This window comes from Hyla sarda, chromosome 11, assembly GCF_029499605.1.
Source record: "Hyla sarda isolate aHylSar1 chromosome 11, aHylSar1.hap1, whole genome shotgun sequence".
Taxonomy (NCBI): Eukaryota; Metazoa; Chordata; class Amphibia; order Anura; family Hylidae; genus Hyla; species Hyla sarda.
In genome coordinates this window covers 42496103-42520146 of record NC_079199.1, presented here as the reverse complement: position 1 = coordinate 42520146, position 24044 = coordinate 42496103, and the positions used below count along the sequence as shown (strand labels likewise).

General features: G+C 38.9%; 1 protein-coding gene and 1 long non-coding RNA gene across 2 annotated transcripts in view; one reads left to right on the top strand and one right to left on the bottom strand.

Annotated features, from left to right (window-relative positions):
* The first annotated feature begins 10705 nt into the window (after positions 1–10705).
* On the top strand, positions 10706–13725 carry LOC130295013 (homeobox protein six1-like). Its single transcript, XM_056545191.1, is given in 3 exon segments — positions 10706–11265; positions 13355–13559; positions 13561–13725. Coding segments are annotated over 3 exon segments (855 nt in total). The 3' UTR covers positions 13651–13725.
* Positions 13726–14429: 704 nt separating this feature from the next.
* The window catches only part of LOC130295014 (uncharacterized), a 226952-nt gene continuing 217337 nt past the window's right edge, over positions 14430–24044 (bottom strand). Inside the window, exons 4-6 of the long non-coding RNA XR_008848661.1 lie at positions 17240–17308; positions 16242–16308; positions 14430–14516 (exon numbers count right to left, since the gene is read on the bottom strand). This is a non-coding gene — a long non-coding RNA (uncharacterized LOC130295014). The remainder of the gene's footprint in view (positions 14517–16241; positions 16309–17239; positions 17309–24044) is intronic.

Here is a 24044-nt window from a genome sequence, read left to right as displayed (position 1 = left end):
TTGTTAAATTATGTAGTAGCATTTTTGTGTAGAAATATTAGAAAAAATAAACAGTAAACACTATTTATTTATTTTTTATTTGGTAATTTTGTAAACATCCAGAATCTTTTAATCCATAAATTCTCTTATTCTTCTACCTTCTATTATTTCATCTTGTCTTTTTTTTTGGCATTATTTTGTCAGTGTTTTATTCCAAATGAGAGCGACATCTTGAAGTAATCAGAAGCTGAAAAGGACTCGTCCCCCTGGCATCTCAGGTTAAATAAGGCGCTCTAGGAAAATATGGTAGGCCCATTACAAGAAACCTGATCTGCCTTCATCAAGACTCCAATTGCCATTGCATTAGGATTGATTAGAGACCAGCAGTACCGTAATGACCCAGGGAGAGGGGCAGCATGGGACCTCTAATGGCTGATAGTTTTCTGTTTCTATGGGAATTTATATTTGTGTGCATATTTATCTAAGCAAATGACATATCAGGGGGATAGGAGAAGCAAAAGCAAAATTATACAATGGGAGGGGTGTAAATGAATGGCTAGAAGTTCCCAGCAGACTCGCTGTGTGATTACTTTAAATATAATAAGCATTAACAATAGCAAAAAACATATAAGGAACAGTTGTGAAATAAACATAGTAAACTAAACAATCACTATTAGTTTCATGTGCCACAGATAATAGAGTCCTGCTACACTTGGGTCTCGGACAGAATAGCTGTGGCTTTTAGGCCTGTAATTTAGTATTTTACAAACACTGCAAAAAAGTGCAGAATTCTACTTTCTTTCTTAGGCTCGCTGCTCTGAGACAGGGTGTGACCACAGAAAATGATTTGAGGGGTCTACTGGAGGGCAAGTCAGAGCTGAATTTTTCTCCTAGAGAGTCAACAAAAAACGTGTTTTATTATAATGTGGTTGGGCTGCAGATATAATGTGCTACCCCAGAGATTGCGGGGTCACCACTCCCTATGCCTCACTACAGACAGGAGGAAAGCCGCCCCCTCCCTTCCTCTCTTAGAAGCCATGCAGATTGCCCCTATGCTGGGAGTCACAACATATACACCTCATAGTGGGGCATTCAATGAAGTTCACTGCATAATTAACTCCATCTTTCCAAGCCAACTTAACTGTTTATTTAGTGTCACATACTATTACCATCAGCAGTCCTTCTCTCCGTGGAAAATTAGCTTGCAGACTTCACCCTGCAAGGGCAAATTCTTCCTTCCTCTACCGCTGAAGGGTTTTTTTCTTTGACCAGTAATTAAACAGTTAAAATGACCATGGAGCGTGTCTCTTGAATGCATTGTGCCTGCAGATATTTGTGAAAAGATTTCAATGCGGACAATGTCTGCATAATCCATTTTATTTTTATTTTTAAGACGCGACAGATCATGGGTTGTTTTTGGAAATATATCTGTTTTGGATTGGGCTCAGACGGGAATGAAGGTGATGATAGCTGATAGTGTAAGGGAGTATTCACACGGTCAGGTTTTTGATTGCAATTTTCTGAATAGAAACCAGGAGCAGATTATAAATAGAGGACACTGAGGAATAGAGACTTCATGTATCTATAAAACAAAAGCAGAGCTCCTCATAGGGCAGTATGTTCTAAGCAGTGTAGATGTAGGTGGATGTAGGATACACAATTGTTTCAGTGGTCCTCTCACCAGGCACGGTTGTGTAAATGACACAACTACACAAGCGCGTAAAGGATAGTGGTGCAGCCTCCCGGTATCGGATCCAGCGAACAGCAGGCCGATCAGTAGCAGTATGTATGAGTAGAAGAAAAACCCGGTTCCAAGGCGCGATCCACAAAGTCAGTCATATGGTGGTGATCAATAAAGTATTTATTTAGCCAGGGTGCAACGCGTTTCGGGGCATGGGATCCCCTTCGTCAGACAAATAGGCATAACATCTGTTGTTATGCCTATTTGCCTGACGAAGGGGATCCAGTGCCCCGAAACGCGTTGCACCCTGGCTAAATAAATACTTTATTGATCACCACCATATGACTGACTTTGTGGATCGCGCCTTGGAACCGGGTTTTTCTTCTTCTCATACATACTGAGGAATAGAAGAAAGACTGAGACTTCTTCTACTTTCAAATCCATTACTGCTTTGTATTCAATGGGGGGTATTTATCAAAGGATTTATGTGGGGGGTTTTTTGCGTAACTTTGGCTCAATACTTTGGCGCAGTTTCTTTTTGCTCCAAAGTTTGTCTCATCTTCTCCACTGTCATTTTCACAACTTTCTCAAAATCACACGGTCCTGTGTGTGATTTTAACTTTAGATCTTTGGCGCAATTTTTGCGCAAATCCCATTTTTTGGGCGCAAATCACTGCCAAGAAATTTTGCACATGGAAAACACACTTACCAATGTCAGAAAATGTAAAAGGTGTCAAAATACATTAAAAAAAAATTTTGGGGGGGGGAAAGCAGCGACACCTCCAGGGCTGCTCAATACTATCCTGCGATACTCAATACTATCCTGGTCTCTGAGGGACCTTCACCCTCCGTTGAGCCAGCATTGGACATGGCCACACAGGTTCAGGAAAGGTAAAGCACTAAAGCAGTGGTCTCCAACCTGCGGACCTCCAGATGTTGCAAAACTACAACTCCCAGCATGCCCGGACAGCCAACGGCTGTCCGGGCATGCTTGGAATTGCAGTTTTGCAACATCTGGAGGTCCGCAGGTTGAAGACCACTGCACTAAAGTAAAAAAAAAAAAAAGTTGAAAATTAAATCCATTTCACATGGTGGCTATAAACCCCACAAAAGAAAATAACTCATGTCGCTTGCTGATATACTGCAGGAGGGACTCTGAAATGGCTGTTCTACAGGGTAAAATACGCGTCCTCTGTGGCGGTAAGTTCTGTGTAAAAGGCGCGGTGAACGGCTGATTTCAACATCTGAGCCAAAATTACTAACAACTTGCACCAAATGATAAATTTGGTGCGTGTCCACGAAAACCAAAGTGAAAAAAAAAAAGGGTGAAAAGAAACTTTCAACAGGCAAAACTGATAAATACCCCCCTATAATTCTAATTTAAAACCTGAATGTGTGAACAAACCCTGAAAGAGTCAAATGATCCCAAATATAAAATTTAATATTGTTCAATGACCACTAAATTGATTGTGTGCTAAGAAAAACACAGGATAATAGCAGCTTTACTGTTTATGACCAACTACAACACAGCCGCATTCTGCTTTTACCCTCAATTAGAGAATAGCGAACTTACAGTAAATTCGATTCGTCACGAACTTCTCAGCTCGGCGGTTGCTGACTTTTCCTGCATAAATTAGTTCAGATTTCCGGTGCTCCGGTGGGCTGGAAAAGGTGGATACATTACTAGGAAAGACTCTTCTAGGACTGTATCCACCTTTTCCAGCCCACCGGAGCACCGGAAAGCTGAACTAATTTATGCAGGAAAAGTCATCAACTGCCGAGCCGAGAAGTTCGTGACGAATCGAATTTACTGTAAGTTCGCTCATCTCTACCCTCAATGCATCAGTATCTCACGTAATATGGGCGCATTTTTATATCAGTAATATGGCTCCAATTTATGAGGGATCTTTGATGCTTTTAGTATGTATCATTAGACCCACAGTCATGCTGGGACTTGCGAATGTAGAACAGATGCAAAAATGCATTCATATTATGTTCATTTGAAACCGGCCTTAGAATCCTAAGAAATAGATATTTATGTTGATTGGGTGTAAACCCAAGTTTTAGTGAACAATAATAATAATAATGAGACTCTTCAATGATGGCTATGGATTATGGTCCGGAACCTGAGCTGTAATACAGACACAACTTATGGACAAGAGTAGTGTTTTTTTTTTTTTTTTTTTTTTTTCATTGTAATCCCAGACAACTTATTATCCTATAGGGATTTCTGCTCTTTTCATAAATCCCCTATCTGTCAGTCCAGATGCTATTAGTTAGTTGCTAGTTATATTTACGTATTCATGAGTATTGAACCCTTAATTGACTAATCAGGGTTACTATTACAATCCAGTAAGTTATATTTGTACAGCAAGCTTGTAAGCCCCCCTTTGTGCAAGCGACTCCTCATATACATCTGTTTGCTGTACTGCACTATTAATTGAATGCTATATCATTTTATTTTATAATGCTTATTCTACAATATGCTACACAATTCAACAATCATTTTTCATGCTTCTCACAAATGCTTTCTCCTTGATATAATTCCACAATAGAATGAATATTTAAAGAGTACCTGTCTCTTTATTTATGCCTCCCAAACAACTTTCTAATAGCATGTCATTTAAAAAAAAATTATATTTATATGTATATTTTCACATCTAAAAACTGGCCACTAGGGGTCTCCCTACTTGTCCTGGCCGCAAGTCTATTGTAGAGTTCGGACTCATGCTGGCCTGGCATGAGTCCGAACTCTCATAATGCAGCTGGGACACTGACAAGTACAGCACAGCTCCCTGCCTGTCAATCAGACAGGCGGGAGTGAGCACTGTGCCTGCAGAACAGCTCCTGACATGGCCGTCCGCCTCCTCCTCTCTGTATGGAACGTACAGTGCTAAATAAAGAGGAGAATCAGCAGCTGACGGCCGTGCTGTGTGCAGAGCCTCTATGCGCGCTCCTGAGAGGGATCACAGCATAGAGGAAGAAGGGCGGAAGTGAGCCCAGGAAGGCTTCAGATGACGTTGCGCCTGCCAGGCTACTCCCCCCTCCTCTCCCACACACGGCCAAAGAATTAGCAGCCATGCAGGTACAGATTCAGGTAAAAAGAGGGTGTTTAAAAAAAACAGGATTAGTGTCAGAAAGAGCCGGAGACAGATGGGGGGGGGGGGGATTAGGGACAGATTAGTTCATGATAGGTACTCTTTAAAAAAAAATTACTAATATGAAAAATTTAATTTAATTTCAAATACTGATGTAGGAGGTGTGAGTATGCAATTTGGCACAATGTTCTATGATATAATAGTGTAGCTTTCCAGAGTTATCATAGTGCAGACATGTAATATATATAAACAAGAGCTGTGCTATAAAGAGCCCAACCTATCTATACAGCACAGCCTATCTGGATAATTGAGATGTGCATCAATAGTAGGGCTGTCTAGATTGGTTAGGCTGAGTTCACATATGTCCAGCATCCTGCATGGGTGAACTCAGTCTAGATCTTGACACAACTGATGCCATAACTGATGACAACGTGCATCAGTTGTCATCAGTTGTATGGCATCCGATGTCCATTTTTTCTGGACGCCGGACAGGGAAACACAGCAAGATGCGTTCTTCTGTCCGGTGCCGTCCAACCATCTGGCGTCAAATTTGACATACTGGATGAATGTGAACTGTCCCATTCAAATGAATGGGATCAGTTCTAGCATCAGTTACCCTACGGCGCATGTCAGAGCGAAACTTTGCCGGACGCCTGATATATGTGAAGCCAGCCTTACAGAGGTTGCTGTGTAAGAATAAGCCAAGGGTGTCAAACTAATTTTTACTTAGGGACACATCAGCCATATGGTTCCCTTCAAAGACCATTTGTACTTGTAAGACTGTACAAAAGTAACTATTGCTTAATTTATTGTTAAATACCCTGAGACACCATATCATACACAAAAGTATTTTAAATTATTCCACCAGATATGTTATGGTGTGCCACTTGGTAAGAACACAGCCACGATGTCCTTTAGGACCAGGTTAGATAATAGCCATGCCCCTTCCACCTCTTTAGCACTGAGCATTCTACTTTGGAGGGGTACTCCAGAGCTCAGAATTCAAGATGGCCCCCACTTCCTGTGCTGGCACCGCCCCCTATGCCAAACACTGGCTGCGTGCTCTGCATTTCAAATGCAACCAACCTAGAGAATGCAACCAGCATCGCCAGCACAGGGAGCAACTACAAGCTCTGAGAGAGGGACAGGTTATATTTCATAAAGCTCCACTGGGCCTTTCTTGACTCCCTAAAATGCATCACAGGATTGGACGCATACTAGAAAACTGCACTCAATTCTAATTTCCAAAATTGGATGCATACTAAATAATTGTGCTCAGTCCTAATTCTAGCTTTTTACCACTATTTTGTTATGTAGGACTCATGTATATGACAAATTCTCTACTAACCCTCCTGACTAGTAATATACCTTTGCACTAATCTCTTGAGCAGCATCCCAGTTGCCTTCAGGCTATGAAGCGCATCCAGAACAATGGCACCAGCATCTCCAAGTCATCTAGGACAAATTGAGGAGACTTCTGGCCACAGCTTTCCCTCAATCACCTCCTTAGATTTGTTTATACAGGTGCCTACCTAGTCATTACCTCCAGTTCATTTAAGTGTCTGCTCTAGTTTATAGATTTGCTGTATTATTTTGATTCCAGGACACAGGCAGCCTACAGATATATGTTGAGGGATTGGGAAGGTTATTTAAAAAAGAAAATACAAGTGCTTATTGTTTTGGTATAGGGCTGACTATGTCACAGGCCTGGCTGGTGGGCACTGCACCTCTGCTGGAGAGAGGATCGGGTGTCACCCTGCAGATTCCCACTACAGATAAGGAAATGTGATCTAGTTTTCTGAACAGCAAGTGGTTGGGAAGGAGGAAAAAAACCTTTCAAACACAAAGCTCATTTACTGATGGACTGGTTTTGTGTTACCCAAGCCAATGTACGGGAATGGCCAAGAGATAAATAATCTGCTCCCGGAGCTCAACATCTAATTAGATGCTATAGTGTCCCCTGTACTGGCTGTGTGCAGGGGCTGGATGTATTTATAGCATTGTGTACAGGTACCATATCACAAAACATTATGGATAGAACTTGTAACTATTAATAATCTCATACTTATATGTTGCATAGAGTTATGTGCACAGGGAATATACATTTAGCACATCTATAAAGCAATCAATGGTAGCTTAATATCTATCGTTACCTTTATGTATTGGACCAATAGGTGGTCCAGTGTGTGTATGTGTGTATCATACTAGCTGATATATATATATAATTTATTTTTGCATATGTTAGCATTGCATTGTTGCTTAAACACTGATCCTTTTTTACTAAGAGTGTTGTGTAGGTTTCTTTGTGGGTTTTAATTCCCTACAATTTATTTTCCACGGTATTTACTAAGGTTTCCCTACATTTTCCACTTTCCCTACATTTTGCTTTTTTTTACACATGTTCTGATCTGTCTGGTTTTCCGCAGCTCAAACCCACCACATTTTATGTGGAAACCTTAGTAAATATGTTGGGTTTGGGTTTTGTGAAAATGTCAGGAACACGCCCCTTTTCGGAGTCCGCGCCCCCTTTTCCCAGTGGCCATGCCCCTTTTTGGGTTTTCTTAGCAAAATGGAGAGTTAGTCGGGGTTTTTTCAATTCTGACGCACATTCACAGAATTTCAGGCGCAATGCGACAGAATCTGGCGCACAACCCGACAAAACATGTCAGGCTTGCAATAGGAAATGAGGGCCACTGTGTATGATTTGTAAAACACACATATATAGAGTTAGTTATACATTGGCCCTCATTTACTATTCTAAACCCGACCTCTTTCGTCGGGTTTTTTTTGGCGCATCTTTGTCTGCGACATGTCGCAGACATCGTGCGCCAGTCTGCGACACGATGCGAAATTTTTTTCCCGTCGGACCCGATGTGGATTCTCCCAAACCCGAAAAAGGGGCGTAACCCGACATTTCTGAGCTTTCCCACGTATTGATAAAGGTTTCCAACCCGAATTTGTTGAATTGTTGTGGATTTGGAGTTGTGGAGTTGGAAACCAAAACCAACAAAACCCACGTGCGACAAACAGGATGCGACATAATAATAAATACCAGGGGAAAAAAGCAGTCGGGTAAGAAAGCAACATAGACTTACAACCCGATTTTCTAAGTAAATGAGGGCCATTGTGTTGTATTGTTACACTCATATATATTTTTTATTGTTTATTCCAACTAAATATAATAGACATATCTTATTTTTTTATTACCTTGACAATAATCAGTATGCCAACCAGTGCACAAATGACTCATATTCACTGTGAACTATGACTGTGACCATATTAAAAAAGTTAATTTTGGGCAATCACAGTAAAGCTGCCAAGATGTTCTGCAAGACTTGCAGTTCTCCAGTCTGTCAAATCTTTTGTTTTGCTATTATAAAAATGATAAGGGAATGCGTAGTGTTTGTTGATTAAATAAATATTATTATTATTGTTATATTATTGCATTATACTGTATATTTACACTAAGATACACAATGGAAGCACTAGGTCATATCTTATTCTAGTGTGCAATATGTACCAATTTTTAAAATGTGCATATGTGTGTCTAAATATTTATAAACATGAACAGACACACATAGACACACAGTATGTATTGAAGAATGTAGTAGTTGGGGTACAGGTTTGGGCTGAGCATTGCCCTCCTGGTAGGGGCAGGAATGTGTCCTCTTGGAGTAGTACATGGTTATTGACAAGGCAGCTGTGGGACCGGAACGAGGGTTAAACTTGCTCCCGATTCAGCTCATACCCTAAAGTTTGAAACAAGTGCAGAGGAGACCTTTGAGCCCCCGGCCCCTGTCTCCCAAAATAGGGATTCTTCCTTGTAATCCTAGAAAATATACTGTTACCTTAACGGGGAGTTGGATTCATTCTAATAGCTGGAAGATTTAGTTCAGCGGTCTTCAAACTGTGGCCCTCCAGATGTTGCGAAACTACAACTCCCAGCATGCCCAGACAGCCAACGGCTGTCCGGGCATGCTGGGAATTGTAGTTTTGCAACATCTGGAGGGCCACAGTTTGAAGACCACTGATTTAGTTCTACCTAAGCCCTGATCCCTAGTGTCCATATAATTCTAGTTACTAGCAATTTCTAGTTAGTGTTGCTCGCGAATATTCGCAATGCGAATTTTATTTGCGAATATCGCAAATTTGCGAATATAGCACTATATATTCGCAATTACGAATATTCGTTATATTTTTTTTTTTTTCTTCACAGTAAACATCACAGTGATCACCCCTTTCTGCTTCCAGCTTGTGTGGTGTAAAGAAGGCTCTAATACTACTGTGTGAGACAGGCGTACGAATTTTCGCATATGTGAAAAATTTGCATACGCTATTTTTCTTATATACGAAATTTCGCTTATGCAAATTTTCTTTTATGCTAATTTTTGCACATACAAATTTTCGTACAGGCGAATTTCCGCATGGGCGAAAATATAACGCGAATATTACGAATATGCGAATTTAGCCAATATATGACGAATATTCATCCACGTATTCACGAAATATCGCGAATTCGAATATGGCCTATGCCGCTCAACACTATAGTATGATGAGAGACAGAAGTCATATCGGAACCTCAGCTACATTCTATATATTCTAACGTTCAGCGTTCTAACAATAATATTTTATTTTATATATATATATATATATATATATATATATAATTATATCTCTGTATGTGTAAATATTGATTTAATAATAGCATAAATAAATATTGATTTCTTAACCTGTTAAGTGTCAATAATCTACCCTAATAACATCTATGGGAAAAAGTAGTTAAAAGGCCATTTAGGACCTGCAGACAATGACAGATAAATATCCACTTCTCCCAGCACTTCTGTGTCCTCTTATCTGAAAGCATTGTTCTCCTCTTATTACCTCCCCTGCTACCAACAATACATTATTACCTCTGTTTACAAAAGCCTAATTGTTTTTAGAGAACCTTTCCCCCCCCCCCCCCCCCTTTTAAATAATGACTTTCAAGCTAGGTGTGTGAGTGAGGATTATCATAATGAGACTGGGAACTCTTTGTGCTAAATGCCCTGGTCTCATAGACCAAAGAGAGAAGATGAAATGCTTAAAACGATTGTCAGAATTTTGGGAAAATTTAAGGGAAAAAAAAAGTATGTGTCCCCCCCCCCCCCCCCCAATCTGTCTCTCTCCAGATTTTCCAAAGCCACAACTCCCATTATACTCCCATTGTTGGTGCATGATGGGAGTTGTAGTTGTGCCACTGCTGTGAAGCCTACTATAAATATGATAGGTGATGTTATACTCTCTCTCTCTCTATATATATATATATATATATATATATATATATATATATATATATATGAACACGTCTATCTATGTACATTCAGTCCCTATGATCCCCATGCTGACTCTGTGCTCTTTAATAATTCATCCCTATTCATCAGCACATGTTTTATTCATACCAAGCATTAGGGTAATTAAATACCAACTCACCTGAACTGGACAATGACATTTTTTGATTTTTCTTTCCCACAGAGCTCTGCTGTTATAATTGATTTGTGCAGAGATGAGTCTTGGGTCCCCTTAGGTGATACTTGAGAAGGGTCTCATGTTGCAAGGCCCTGGCGTGTCTACCCCCCCCCCCCCCCCCCCCTCCTCTCTTCCCACCCAAGGGCAGCAGCATCACCCCTGCCCTCCCCACCCTCCAGTCTGTGCTCCCTGCTCTGCAGCCTGCCCCCATATAGGTAGCCAATCAGGGTGCACAGCACTGTGGAGCTTTAAGGAGGCTTCTACCAGAACAGTGACAAACTTCTAGGAGCTCCAAGCCGCATCCCATGTACTGAGCAGCCCGTGCACTGTATTCCTTGGCTGTCTCCCCTGCTTGGATATATACCCTGTGTGACTTGTATACCTTCTCCAGTGCATGTGGAGCTCCTCTCCTCCGAGTCCTGTGGCTGTGTCACACTGAGCCATGTCTATGCTGCCTTCATTCGGCTTTACACAGGAGCAAGTAGCCTGTGTGTGCGAAGTCCTACAACAAGGGGGGAACCTGGAGAGATTGGGCAGGTTCCTCTGGTCCCTACCAGCTTGTGATCACCTCCATAAGAATGAAAGCGTTCTAAAAGCTAAGGCTGTTGTAGCCTTTCACAGGGGGAACTTCAGAGAACTCTACAAGATCCTGGAGAGTCACCAGTTCTCCCCACACAACCACCCAAAACTGCAGCAGCTGTGGCTCAAGGCGCACTATGTGGAAGCTGAGAAACTCAGGGGGAGACCTCTTGGAGCAGTGGGCAAATACCGGGTGAGGAGGAAATTTCCTTTGCCAAGAACCATATGGGATGGTGAGGAGACAAGTTACTGCTTTAAGGAGAAGTCTAGAGGGGTTCTAAGGGAATGGTATGCTCATAACCCCTACCCCTCTCCCAGAGAGAAGAGGGAGCTGGCAGAGGCCACTGGACTCACCACCACCCAAGTCAGCAACTGGTTCAAAAACAGAAGGCAAAGGGACAGAGCTGCGGAAGCCAAGGAGAGGTAAGAGAAGAAGACTTGTCCTGTACACACTTCATGTCACACACCATGTATATGCAGCCTAAGCCCCCGAATACCAGACCCCCGCATCTCTCTGCTAAAAGTCCCAGACAAAGACTCCCCATCCTCTCCTGCTGCTGCCACACGTGGTTTGGAAAGGATTGCTGACCACTAGTCCATCCAGCACACAAGAGGTTAAAGCAGATGTGAGGAGTCCAGGGTCTCCCATAATATAGCGTCCCCCCCCCCCCCCCCCCAGCAATGATCTGCCGTTTGCTGCATATAGTAGGGGCACTCAACATAAACAAATAAAGAGGTGACTGTGGAGTCTTGTGTTTTCCTTACTGACCACATACTCTGCTGTGGCTGTCAGGCCTCACATACATGGTAATATTATTATTATTATTATTATTATATCTTATCTGAGGAAAGAAGGCTTCACATGTCAAAGACTCGGGTAAGGACAGCCACAGCACAGAGAATGCAGGGGGAGCACTGTACAGGACTGGCTGGGGATTAGTCATTATATCTATTTATTGGGACTGATTCCATTCACATTTATTCGATTTGCAGATACTACATATGCTACCTAGTCTGATAAGTCTGATATAAAATATACAGTATAGATTTGCTATCTATCTATCTATCTATCTATCATCTCTCTATTCATCTATCTACATATATAAATCTATAAAAAAAATATACAACCGATTTGTTTTACTACCCATGCTTTCCTCTCTTTCTACATTTCTTTCTCTCTGTCTAACTATCTATCTATCATCTATCTATCTATCATCTTTCTATCTATCATCTGTCTATCTATCTATCTATCTATCCTCTGTCTATCTATCTATCTATCTATCTATCTATCATCTGTCTATCTATCTATCTATCTATCTATCTATCTATCTATCTATCATCTGTCTATATAACATCTGTCTATCTATCTATCATCTGTCTATCTATCTATCTAATCTATTTAATCTATTTATGTATTTATTTATTTAATATTTCTATTTATTTAATCTAGCTGTCTATCTATTTGTCATCTATCTATCTAATTAATTAATTTATTTATTTATTTATTTATTTAATATTTCTATTTATTTAATCTGTCTGTCTATCTATCTAATCCAGTGTTTCCCAAACAGGGTACCTCCAGCTGTTGCAAAACTACAACTCCCAGCATGCCCGGACAGCCGAAGGCTGTCCGGGCATGCTGGGTGTTGTAGTTTTGCAACAGCTGGAGGCACCCTGGTTAGGTAACACTGATCTAATCTGTCCACATAGTACAAACAATGTGTAGTCTATATTATTCCTCTGCTAACTGCATGAATATACTATCCCCTACATCTATCTATCTATCTATCTATCTATCTGTATCTATCTTTGCAACAGCTGGAGGCACGCTGGTTGAGAAACACTGGATTAAATAGATAGACAGACAGATATATTAAATTAATAGAAATATTAAATAAATAGATAAATAGATATCTATCATCTATCTATCGTTCTAATTATTTATCTATCTATTTATCTATCTATCTCATATCTATCTATCTATCTCATATCTATCTATCTGTATATCTATCTATCTATCTATCTCTATCTATCTATAATCTATCTATAATCTATCTATTATCTATCTCATATCTATCTATCTCATATCTATCTATCTGTATATCTATAATCTATCTATTATCTATCTATCATCTATCTATCTCATATCTATCTATCCATTTGTAAGTCATGCATCTCCATTGATTTGGACCAAAACATATTCCCAATTGCACACGAAATATATCCAGTTATCTATAATAGACAGATTGGTAGATAGAAAATATGTGGAAAATGGAAAGGCGTGGGTATATGTAGAAAGAAGCAGGCAGAGAAGGCATAGAAAATATACATAAATATGTATTAGTATTGTATACAGTAATGAAGTATTTTATAAATATGAGATAAGAGATAAGTGCCTGTAATGTTTAGGTAGATAATGATACTTACTGTATACAAGATACATTGATAGTTGTATACATTTAATCATCTACTACAAATTACATAAAATCTTCTTTTTTTTTTTTTTTCGCAGAGAAAACACAGAAAACAACAACACATCCGGCAACAAACAGAACCAGCTCTCTCCATTAGACGGAGGAAAATCCCTTATGTCCAGCTCTGAAGAAGAGTTTTCCCCCCCTCAGAGCCCAGACCAGAACTCTGTCCTCCTGCTGCAGGGTAGCCTCAACCACCCCGGGGGCTCCTCCTATACTCTGAGCGCTTTAAGTGCCTCTCAGGGGGGGCCACGGCCTAGGCAGCCACCAGCACCAGCTGCAGGACTCACTTCTTGGACCCCTTACCTCCAGCTTGGTGGATCTAGGATCCTAAACCAGTCATCAGACATGGACTGTGATGGGGACACCCATGGACTGCACAATGATTGTATATAGCAAGACACTTGGTTGGTTCCAAGGCTCATCTCATGGTACTTAATAATATGTAAAGAGACTTTTTATATTCCGGTTGATGACAAGACCCCCCACACCTCACCCACCATCACTGAATGCTCTTATAACCCCCATAGCTCTTCTGCAATTAGCCAAAATGCTGAGGACAGAGGCACTAGGACACCCTCCTCCTACCGAGCTCCCTCCACCTCATCACCATAGGATATAATACCACATTACAGGATATTATTATCATTATTATTATTATTATTATTGTGCTTTATTTATGAAGATCCGCATTTTTTTGTTTTCCTCCAAAACTCAAGAAAATCCTAAATAATGGGGGGAAAAAAAAACAAAAAACCCTAACACAAAACACAGGACACATCTCTGGGGCTGAGTGCTCTTCAAAATGTCGCAAGTTCACCAGTTTGGAGGAGGTTCCCGTTTACATTTTTTTCACAATTTAGTGTTATACATCGATTGCAAAGTAGTTTATAATAAAATACAGTATTAGAAAAAAAATAAAATGAATAGCGCCTGATGTCTTTTGTCCGAAGTAAAGGGGAATTCACAAAAGTCTCTGCGACATTTTCAAACAATTGCCGGCATTTCTATGCACAAATTCTGTTATTTCGGTATAAGAAATGTACTTGTTAAACACAAAAAGACATAAATCAATTTTTAACAAAAAAACTAAAGGAGACATAAAGCACTGACCACAATGGTCGTTGTATATTTCTCCCTCTCTTGTGTAACGTATTTTCGCAAATTTCCGTAAATATGCGCACATTTGTTTAAATATTTCTGTGAGACAGAGAAGTGAGGACGTAAGTGACGCCTGAAGGAATAATGCATTTCCTTTATGGACAGATCTGCAATGTCTCGATGTCTCTATAGTCGCACAATTTGCGAATATTACACAGACTGCAGCTATCGATATACGTGATATATTCGCAGGTATTTCATGATGACTGCTATTGGAAAACGATTACATGCAGTGACCATAATGTGCTGCTCGTCTGCTGTGCATGGTAGATACAATAAGGAGCCATGTCAGGCCATCATTCTCTATGTGTGATAGCAGAACAGTTATCTCTCTATTTTACTTTGCCGCTTTTAGCACCAAAGTGTTGACACTGTGGGGGTTTTTCTGCATTATTTTGTTGTTATTATTCAGGGTATTAACTTGTAGTTTTTATCTTTGGAGTGTGCACATGTTCATTCTCTCTCTCTCTATCAATTATATATCGTTCTAATATCTATCTATCTAATCAGTGTTTCCCAACTAGGGTACCTCCAGCTGTTGCAAAACTACAACTCACAGCATGTCCGGACAGCCGAAGGCTGTCCGGGCATGCTGGGAGTTGTAGTTTTGCAACAGCTGGAGGCACGCTGGTTGAGAAACACTGGATTAGATAGATAGACAGACAGATAGATTAAATTAATAGAAATATTAAATAAATAGATAAATAGATATCTATCATCTATCTATCGTTCTAATTATCTATCTTTCTATCTAACTCTCTATCTATTATCTATCTATCGTTCTAAAATCTATCTATCTCTCTATCTATATATCTATCTATCTTTCGAACTCTCTCTATTTATTATCTATATATCTATCTATCTATTTATCGTTCTAATATCTATCTATCTATCTATCTATCTATCTATCTAACTCTCTATTATCTATCTATGTATTTATCATTCTATCCAACTCATATCTATCTATCTATCTCTCATCTATTTATTTATTATCTATCTATCTATCTATCTATCTATCTATCTATCTATCTATCTATTTATCGTTCTAATATCCCTCTATCTATATATCTATCTAACTCTCTCTATTATCTATTTATATATCTATCATTTTATCCATGGAACTCATATCTATCTATCGTTCTAATACCTCTCTCTCTCTCTCTCTCTCTCTCTCTCTCTCTCTCTCTCTCTCTCTCTTATCTATCTATTTATATATCTATCTATCAATTTATCCATCGAACTCATATCTATCTATAGTTCTAATACCTTTCTCTCTCTCTCTCTCTCTCTCTCTCTCTCTCTCTCTCTCTCTCTCTCTCTCTCTCTCTCTCTCTCTCTCTCTCTCTCTATATATATATATATCTATATATTATCTATCTATTTATATATCTATCATTTTATCCATCGAACTCATATCTATCTATCCTTCTAATACATCTCTCTCTCTCTCTCTCTCTCTCTCTCTCTCTCTCTCTCTCTCTCTCTCTCTCTCTCTCTCTCATCTATCTATCATTCTAATATATATCTATCTATCAATCCAAAGATTGGACCTGTGTGCTGCGGATTTATATGAACTTTTTATCTATCTATCTATCAATCTATCTATCTAACTCCCTCTCTAACTATTATCTATCTATCGTTCTAATATCTCTCTCTCTCTCTCTCTCTCTCTCTCTCTCTCTCTCTCTCTCTCTCTCTCTCTCTCTCTCTCTCTCTCTTATCTATCGTTCTAATATCCATCCATCTATCTCTCTATCTATATACCAGCTCCCTCTATGCGGTCTCAATATATCCTTCCTGACATCACCCCCGTCATTTCTTTCTTCTACAGCTGTTAAAATGAATAAGCAACAAAAAGGAGCATATTAATACATTAATACTGCAGAGTATTTAGTAACACTATAGAAATCATAACCTTAAACTACATAAAAGTAGTGTATGTATAAATGTGCATGTGTACTAGTGTGAGTATAAATGTGAGATTTTATGTGTATTTGTGTGTGTAATGTATGTTCCTAACGAATATGCACAGGGATGAGTCTGTATAACTTTGGCCAACACATTATAGTCTGCAATTGTGATATCTGTATAAATATATTTACACTACGAAATTGGGTAAATATATTTAGTTATAATGTGAATATATATACAGTATATATATATATATATATATATATATATATATATATTGCACACAACAGTGCTCCCCAGTCTGTCAAGCTGTCAGGGCTTGAAGGGAATTGTAGTTTTGCAAGTGGAGGGTCACAGGTTGGGGGAACACTGGTACAAAGGGAAAAATTACTTTTTATGTTTGACATATTTATACACATGGACATTACACACACACACACACGCACACTTCCAATGTGAATCCATATACCCAGATTTCCTCTATTAATAGTGACTAGCATTAGTTTGTCTTTGCACATCTCTGACGCCTCACCAATTGGATATGGCTAATGATCCTTTTGTTGGTGTTTTGGCCCATTAAATAGATGTTTATGTAAGTGGCAGCAGTGTTTATTCTCCCAGCTTGGGGACATGGAGCGATGCCACCCTCTGCAGGAGGCTTATAATGGCCGGCAATGGGGACAATCCCCAAAAACAAACACCCTCCTTATTATTGCAAGGACTGAGATCCCAGGCAGAATGTCAGAAGACCTCTTATTACTTACAATGGATTTATTTAGTAATTTATTTATCTATCCATTTATTAATTCATTTATTATTTGTTATGTAACTTATTTCTTTTATTTAGTTACCGTTTATTTATTTATCTTAATGCTGTCTGTTCATCCACAGGTCTGCAGAATGTTGCGCTGCACTAGAGTCTGCAACACAATATACATAGATGGGGATAAAGCAAAAACTAAATAACATACCATAAAAATAATGGTTAGGAAAAAAAAAATATATATATATAAAATAGATATATAAATAAAAAATAGATAGGCAGGCAGCTAGATAGAAATGGAGAGAGCCAGAACAAAATTAGACTGGCATATAACTTAACATAGAACAATATATTACTGTGAATCAGTGTTCTCTAACATGTGGGTCCTCCAGCTGTTGCAAAACTACGACTCCCAGTATGCTAGGATAGCCTTCGGTCACAGGTTGGAGAAGACACATACATACATACACACACATACATATATACATACATAAATACACACATACATATATACATACATAAATACACACATACATATATACATACATAAATACACACATACATATATACATACATAAATACACACATACATAAATACATAAATGCACACATACAGACACACATATACATATATACATACATAAATACACACATACATAAATACATAAATACACACATACAGACACACACATACATACATATATACATACATAAATACACACATACATAAATACATAAATACACACATACAGAAATACATAAATACATACATACATACATACACACACATACATATATACATACATACATAAATGCATAAATACACACATACATACATACATAAATACATACACCCACATACATATATACATACATAAATACACACATACATAAATGCATAAATACACACATAAATACATACACACATACATATATACATACATAAATACACACATACATATATACATACATAAATACACACATACATAAATACATACATACATAAATACACACACATAAATACATACATACATACATAAATACATACATACATACATAAATACATATAGACATACATACATACATACATAAATACATAGACATACATACATATATACATAACTACATATATACATACATACATACATAAATACATATATACATACATAAATACATACATACATAAATACACACACATACATACATACATACACACACATACATATATACATACATAAATACACACATACATAAATACACACACATACATACATAAATACATACATAAATACACACATACTTACATACATAAATACACACACATACATACATAAATACATATATACATACATACATAAATACACACATACATACATACATAAATGCACACATACATACATAAATACACACACATACATACATACATAAAAACACACACACATACATACATAAATACACACACATACATACATAAATACACACATACATACATAAATAAACACATACATACATAAATACACACATACATAAATACACACACATACATAAATACACACATACATAAATACACACATACATACATAAATACACAAATACATACATAAATACACAAATACACACATACATACATAAACCATTAGTCACTATCTGCACAGTAAATGCACGATTTATCTATGTGTCCATACCCGCACACTCATACATGCAGGTACAAGGGGTTATCCAGCCTCTGTCACCCTTTTGGACTTTAAATCTCATAAATTCTCATCAACTGCGACATAAACTACTGTGTCCTAATTGCAGCAGATAAGTAACGTTCATTTATTAGGTGATGTGTAGTCAACAATGCAAACTACACAATTCTCCACCATATCTGTCCTTTCCCCATGCAAATTACAGTCTACAGCAGTGTTTTCCAACCAGGGTACCTCCAGCTGTTGCAAAACTACAACTCCCAGGATGCCCGGACAGCCAAAGGCTGTCCGGGCATGCTGGGAGTTGTAGTTTTGCAACAGCTGGAGGCACCCTGGTTGGGAAACAAGGGTCTACAGTGTCTGTGTATACAGTCATAACACCAGGACCCCAGGCAGATTTATAGATATACACAACGATAGATAGATAATAATAGATATATAAAGAGATATGAGATAGTTAGTTAGATAAATAAATAAATAAATACATAAATAAATACAATTAGCTACAGCGATAGTTCCATTTCACAGAGAGAAAACTTTTCCCCTCATTGTATAACTGTAAAAATAAAGAATTCTTCAAGTAATATTATTTGGAATGATTTGGTAACAGATAATCTAATTTTTGTAATTTGTTAATTGTCGGGTCATACAAAATGTCAGTAATCGGATTGTAAACGAAATTTAGCGGAAATTCGCGACAATAGAGCCAGTGGGGTTTGGGTGGGATTACCAGTGACTACACCCGGGGAATTATGGTGCGGCCAGTGCAACATCATCATCCCTGCTATTCCCATCTATTACAGTAAATGTATCTCTTCCACACGGCTGTTTATAGGGGGATCGGGAATAAATATTGGCCATCTATTATTATAACATCAAGCGATGTGTAATCCGCATTACTATGTGTGTGATACATAGAATACAGGGACTGTTCACTGTCCCTGCTACATGAAATCACTGGTATTATTAGGGCATCATTTGGTAATGTTGAAAAATATTATTTATTGTAGATCGGTATTGAACAGACCTACATGCATATGTCTATCTATCTATCTCCTATCTATCTATCTGTCTAATCTATTTAATGTATCTAATCTTTCTATTTATCTATTTATTTATTTAATATTTCTATTTATTTACTCTGTCTATCTATCTATCTATCTATCTCCTATCTGTCTAATCTATTTAATTTATCTAATCTTTCTATTTATCTATCTATTTATTTATTTCATATTTCTATTTATTTACTCTATCAATCTAGCTATCTATCTGTCTAATCCAATGTTTCCCAACCAGCGTGCCTCCAGCTGTTGCAAAACTATAACTCCCAGCATGCCCAGAAACCCGAAAGCATGCTGGGAGTTGTAGTTTTGCAACAGCTGGAGGCACCTTGGTTGAGTAACACTGATCTAATCTATCCACATAGTACAATGTGTAGTCTATATTGAATATACTATGCCCTATGTATATCTATCTATCTATCTATCTATCTATCTATCTAATCTATTTAATCTATCTATTTAATATTTCTATCTATTTAATCTATCTATCTATATGTCTATCTATCTATCTAATCCAGTGTTTCCCAACCAGGGTACCTCCAGCTGTTGCAAAACTACAACTCCCAGCATGCCCGGACAGCCGAAGGCATGCTGGGAGTTGTAGTTTTGCAACAGCTGGAGGCACCCTGGTTGGAAAACACTGATCTAATCTATACACATTGTACAAAGTCTATGTCACTATTCTGCTAACTGCATGAATCTACTACGCCATATATATATATATATATATATATATATATATATATATATATATATGTCTATATATATCTACTGTATATATATATATATATATATATATATAATATATATGTAGAACGTTATATATATATATGTGTGTATATATATATATATATATATATACTGTGTATAAATACATATACATATATATATAAATATATATATATATATAAAACGTTCTACATATATCTTGCAAGTAATCTTGCAAGTTCTACATGTACTTGCTTCCTATGCTCCTACAACAAGGAAATGGTGAATGTCAGTCACAGAGCAGCAGTGTCCAGTGTGATCCAGAGATCTGGAGAGAGGGACAAGGGATCTGGAGAGAGGGACATGATATCTGGAGAGAGGGACAAGGGATCTGGAGAGAGGGACAGGGGATCTGGAGAGAGGGACAGGGGATCTGGAGTGAGGGACAAGATATCTGGAGAGAGGGACAAGGGATCTGGAGAGAGGGAGAGGGGATCTGGAGAGAGGGACAAGGGATCTGGAGAGAGGGACAGGGGATCTGGAGAGAGGGACAATATATCTGGAGAGAGGGACAAGGGATCTGGAGTGAGGGACAGGGGATCTGGAGAGAGGGACAAGGGATCTGGAGTGAGGGACAAGATATCTGGAGAGAGGGACAAGGGATCTGGAGAGAGGGACAGGGGATCTGGAGAGAGGGACAAGGGATCTGGAGTGAGGGACAAGGGATCTGGAGTGAGGGACAAGGGATCTGGAGAGAGGGACAAGGGATCTGGAGTGAGGGACAGGGGATCTGGAGAGAGGGACAAGGGATCTGGAGTGAGGGACAAGGGATCTGGAGAGAGGGACAAGGGATCTGGAGAGAGGGACAAGGGATCTGGAGTGAGGGACAAGATATCTGGAGAGAGGGACAAGGGATCTGGAGAGAGGGACAGGGGATCTGGAGAGAGGGACAGGGGATCTGGAGAGAGGGACAGGGGATCTGGAGAGAGGGACAGGGGATCTGGAGAGAGGGACAGGGGATCTCTTCCAAGATTGCAGTAAATAAACAGATGAAATGACACAGCTCACAGCCCCAGACTGCCAATTGCCTGCAGAATTATAAACTCCATAGAGAAGTTATTCAACCCTTTCCATGCCAGGCTGCTTAGCTGTGCAATAGGAGGGTTAACTATTTGTATGCCACACTCTTTTTCTATGTATCAGAAGAGTTTTCTTCGCTTTGCCCTGTAATTGTCTGTCTAGTTACACATAGAGGGGGGTAAACATGTTGTATGTCAGATGGTTGTGTTCTACATTAGGAAAGTTATGATGATGCAGATGATAGACTGTGGTGATGCAGGTCATTTGTATGTTCTGGCCTGTGCGGTCAGGGTGACTGTAATATCTTAACCAGTTGCATTTCACACTCTTCCTCAGTGCTAGTATTGATGGCTCTGCTTTGTACAGTGAAATAACTATAATTATGCTTTCCACAGTCCATTAGAAATATGCAGTGTAATACTTATCCAATTTTTATGGAGGAGAGGAAGTACTCCTATAATGCCCATGACGGAGTAGGGGGCATATTGGGTTACTGGGAAAAGTCGACTTTATGGGGGTAGTGAGCGATGGGAAAGGATAGGGGGGCTTCTCCTTCTCTCATGCACATGGCTAGATTGCAGTGAAGATTGGCTTAAAGGAAGTAACTGGGTTAGTTAAAAACTTGGCCTATTAAAGTAAGGCAACACAAAATACACACTGATGCTAAAATCAAAGATGATATTATATTACAAGTAAAAAAAATAAATAAAAAAATAAAAAAATAAGGATTATATCAGTGGCTCCATAACATTTAAGTATGGATTTAATACCCTAAGTAAAATATGTATGGATACCGTCTGTATAAATATATCTTGATAGTGTGCCAGTAGAATCCCTTCCTATGTACAGTATATTACATGTAATTGATCCAGTATGCTATATGATTAGGTTACACAATTGTTATGTTATTATATTTATATATGGAAGATAAACTGGTCCATGGGGAGCTTTAAATAATGTGTGGAGGAAGAGGAAGCTAGCACTCAATGTCAAGGCCATATATAACTGAAGTATATGGGAAGGGGGGGGGGGGAGACAATGGATGGCTCTGCAGTTGTTGTGGAATTACATTTCTTTATGTAGTCACTTGAGTAAAATAGAAAGCTAGACAAGAGAGGATACAACATAATCCAGCGGTCCCCGGGCTTTTGTTACAGACGCCTTTGTCTTTGCTGGTCATATATATATATATATACTTGTTGGTAGGATTCACAGACAATTTAGCAGTCTCTATATGGGCTGCAGCATCCTCACTTGATGACCTGTCAAATAAGCATAGCTTCTAGAGCATTGTTTCCCCGACCAGGTTACCTCCAGCTGTTGCAAAACTACAACGCCTAGCATGCCCGGACAGCCAGAGGCTGTCCGGGCATGCTAGGCGTTGTAGTTTTTTGCAACAGCTGGAGGCATCCTGTTTAGGAAACACTGTTTTAGAGCAAAATACCTTCTGTGTGTGTGTGGAGGAATCATGTTTGCATGCAGAGTGCCTAAGGTTCTATAAGTCTTTATTTTATGATAAGTAAGGGTTTTATGGTAACAACAAAAAGTTGGAGGGTCCCATTTAAAAAGTTGATGATCTTTTTTATTGGCATAGCTATTTTGATAATGGTAAATGCTATTGCCCAATATTTGCGAACGTTTTGTTTAATTTTGTAAAATTTACTTTTTCTGAAACTTTTTGTAAGGTTTGTGTCTAGGTTTTTTTTGGATGAGAATGGTGTTGGAGAAGAAGTGAAGTACTAAAAAAAAAAAGGCAAACAACTTGCAACAATGCCAAATGAACTCAACCAATAACTACAATAATAATAATAATATTAAAAATAATAATTAAAGGGGTACTCCGGCGCTTAGGCATCTTATCCCCTATCCATAGGATAGGGGATAAGATGCCTGATCGTGGGGGTCCTGCCGCTGGGGACCGTCGTGATCTTGCACGCCGTCACGCTCCACCTCCTCAATGCAAGCCTATGGGATTGGACGTGACAGCTGTCACACCCCCTCCCATAGGCTTGCATTGAGGGGGCGGAGCGTGACGGCACATGGGGGCGGAGCCGTGATGTCACAATGCTCCGTCCCCGTGATCGACAGTAATCAGACCCGGAGCGAACACGCTCAGGGGACTGATTCTAATGGGGTGTGGCGAACAAGATCACGGGGGTCCCCAGCGGCTGGACCCCCGCGATCAGGCATCTTATCCCCTATCCTTTGGATAGGGGATAAGATGTCTCAGCGACAGAGTACCCCTTTAAGTATTTATTTATATAGTCATCACTCACATCCCTGTCCCCAATGGGGCTCACAATCTAAATTTCTGATTAACTCATCAAAGTGCAGGAGGAAACTTATGCACACA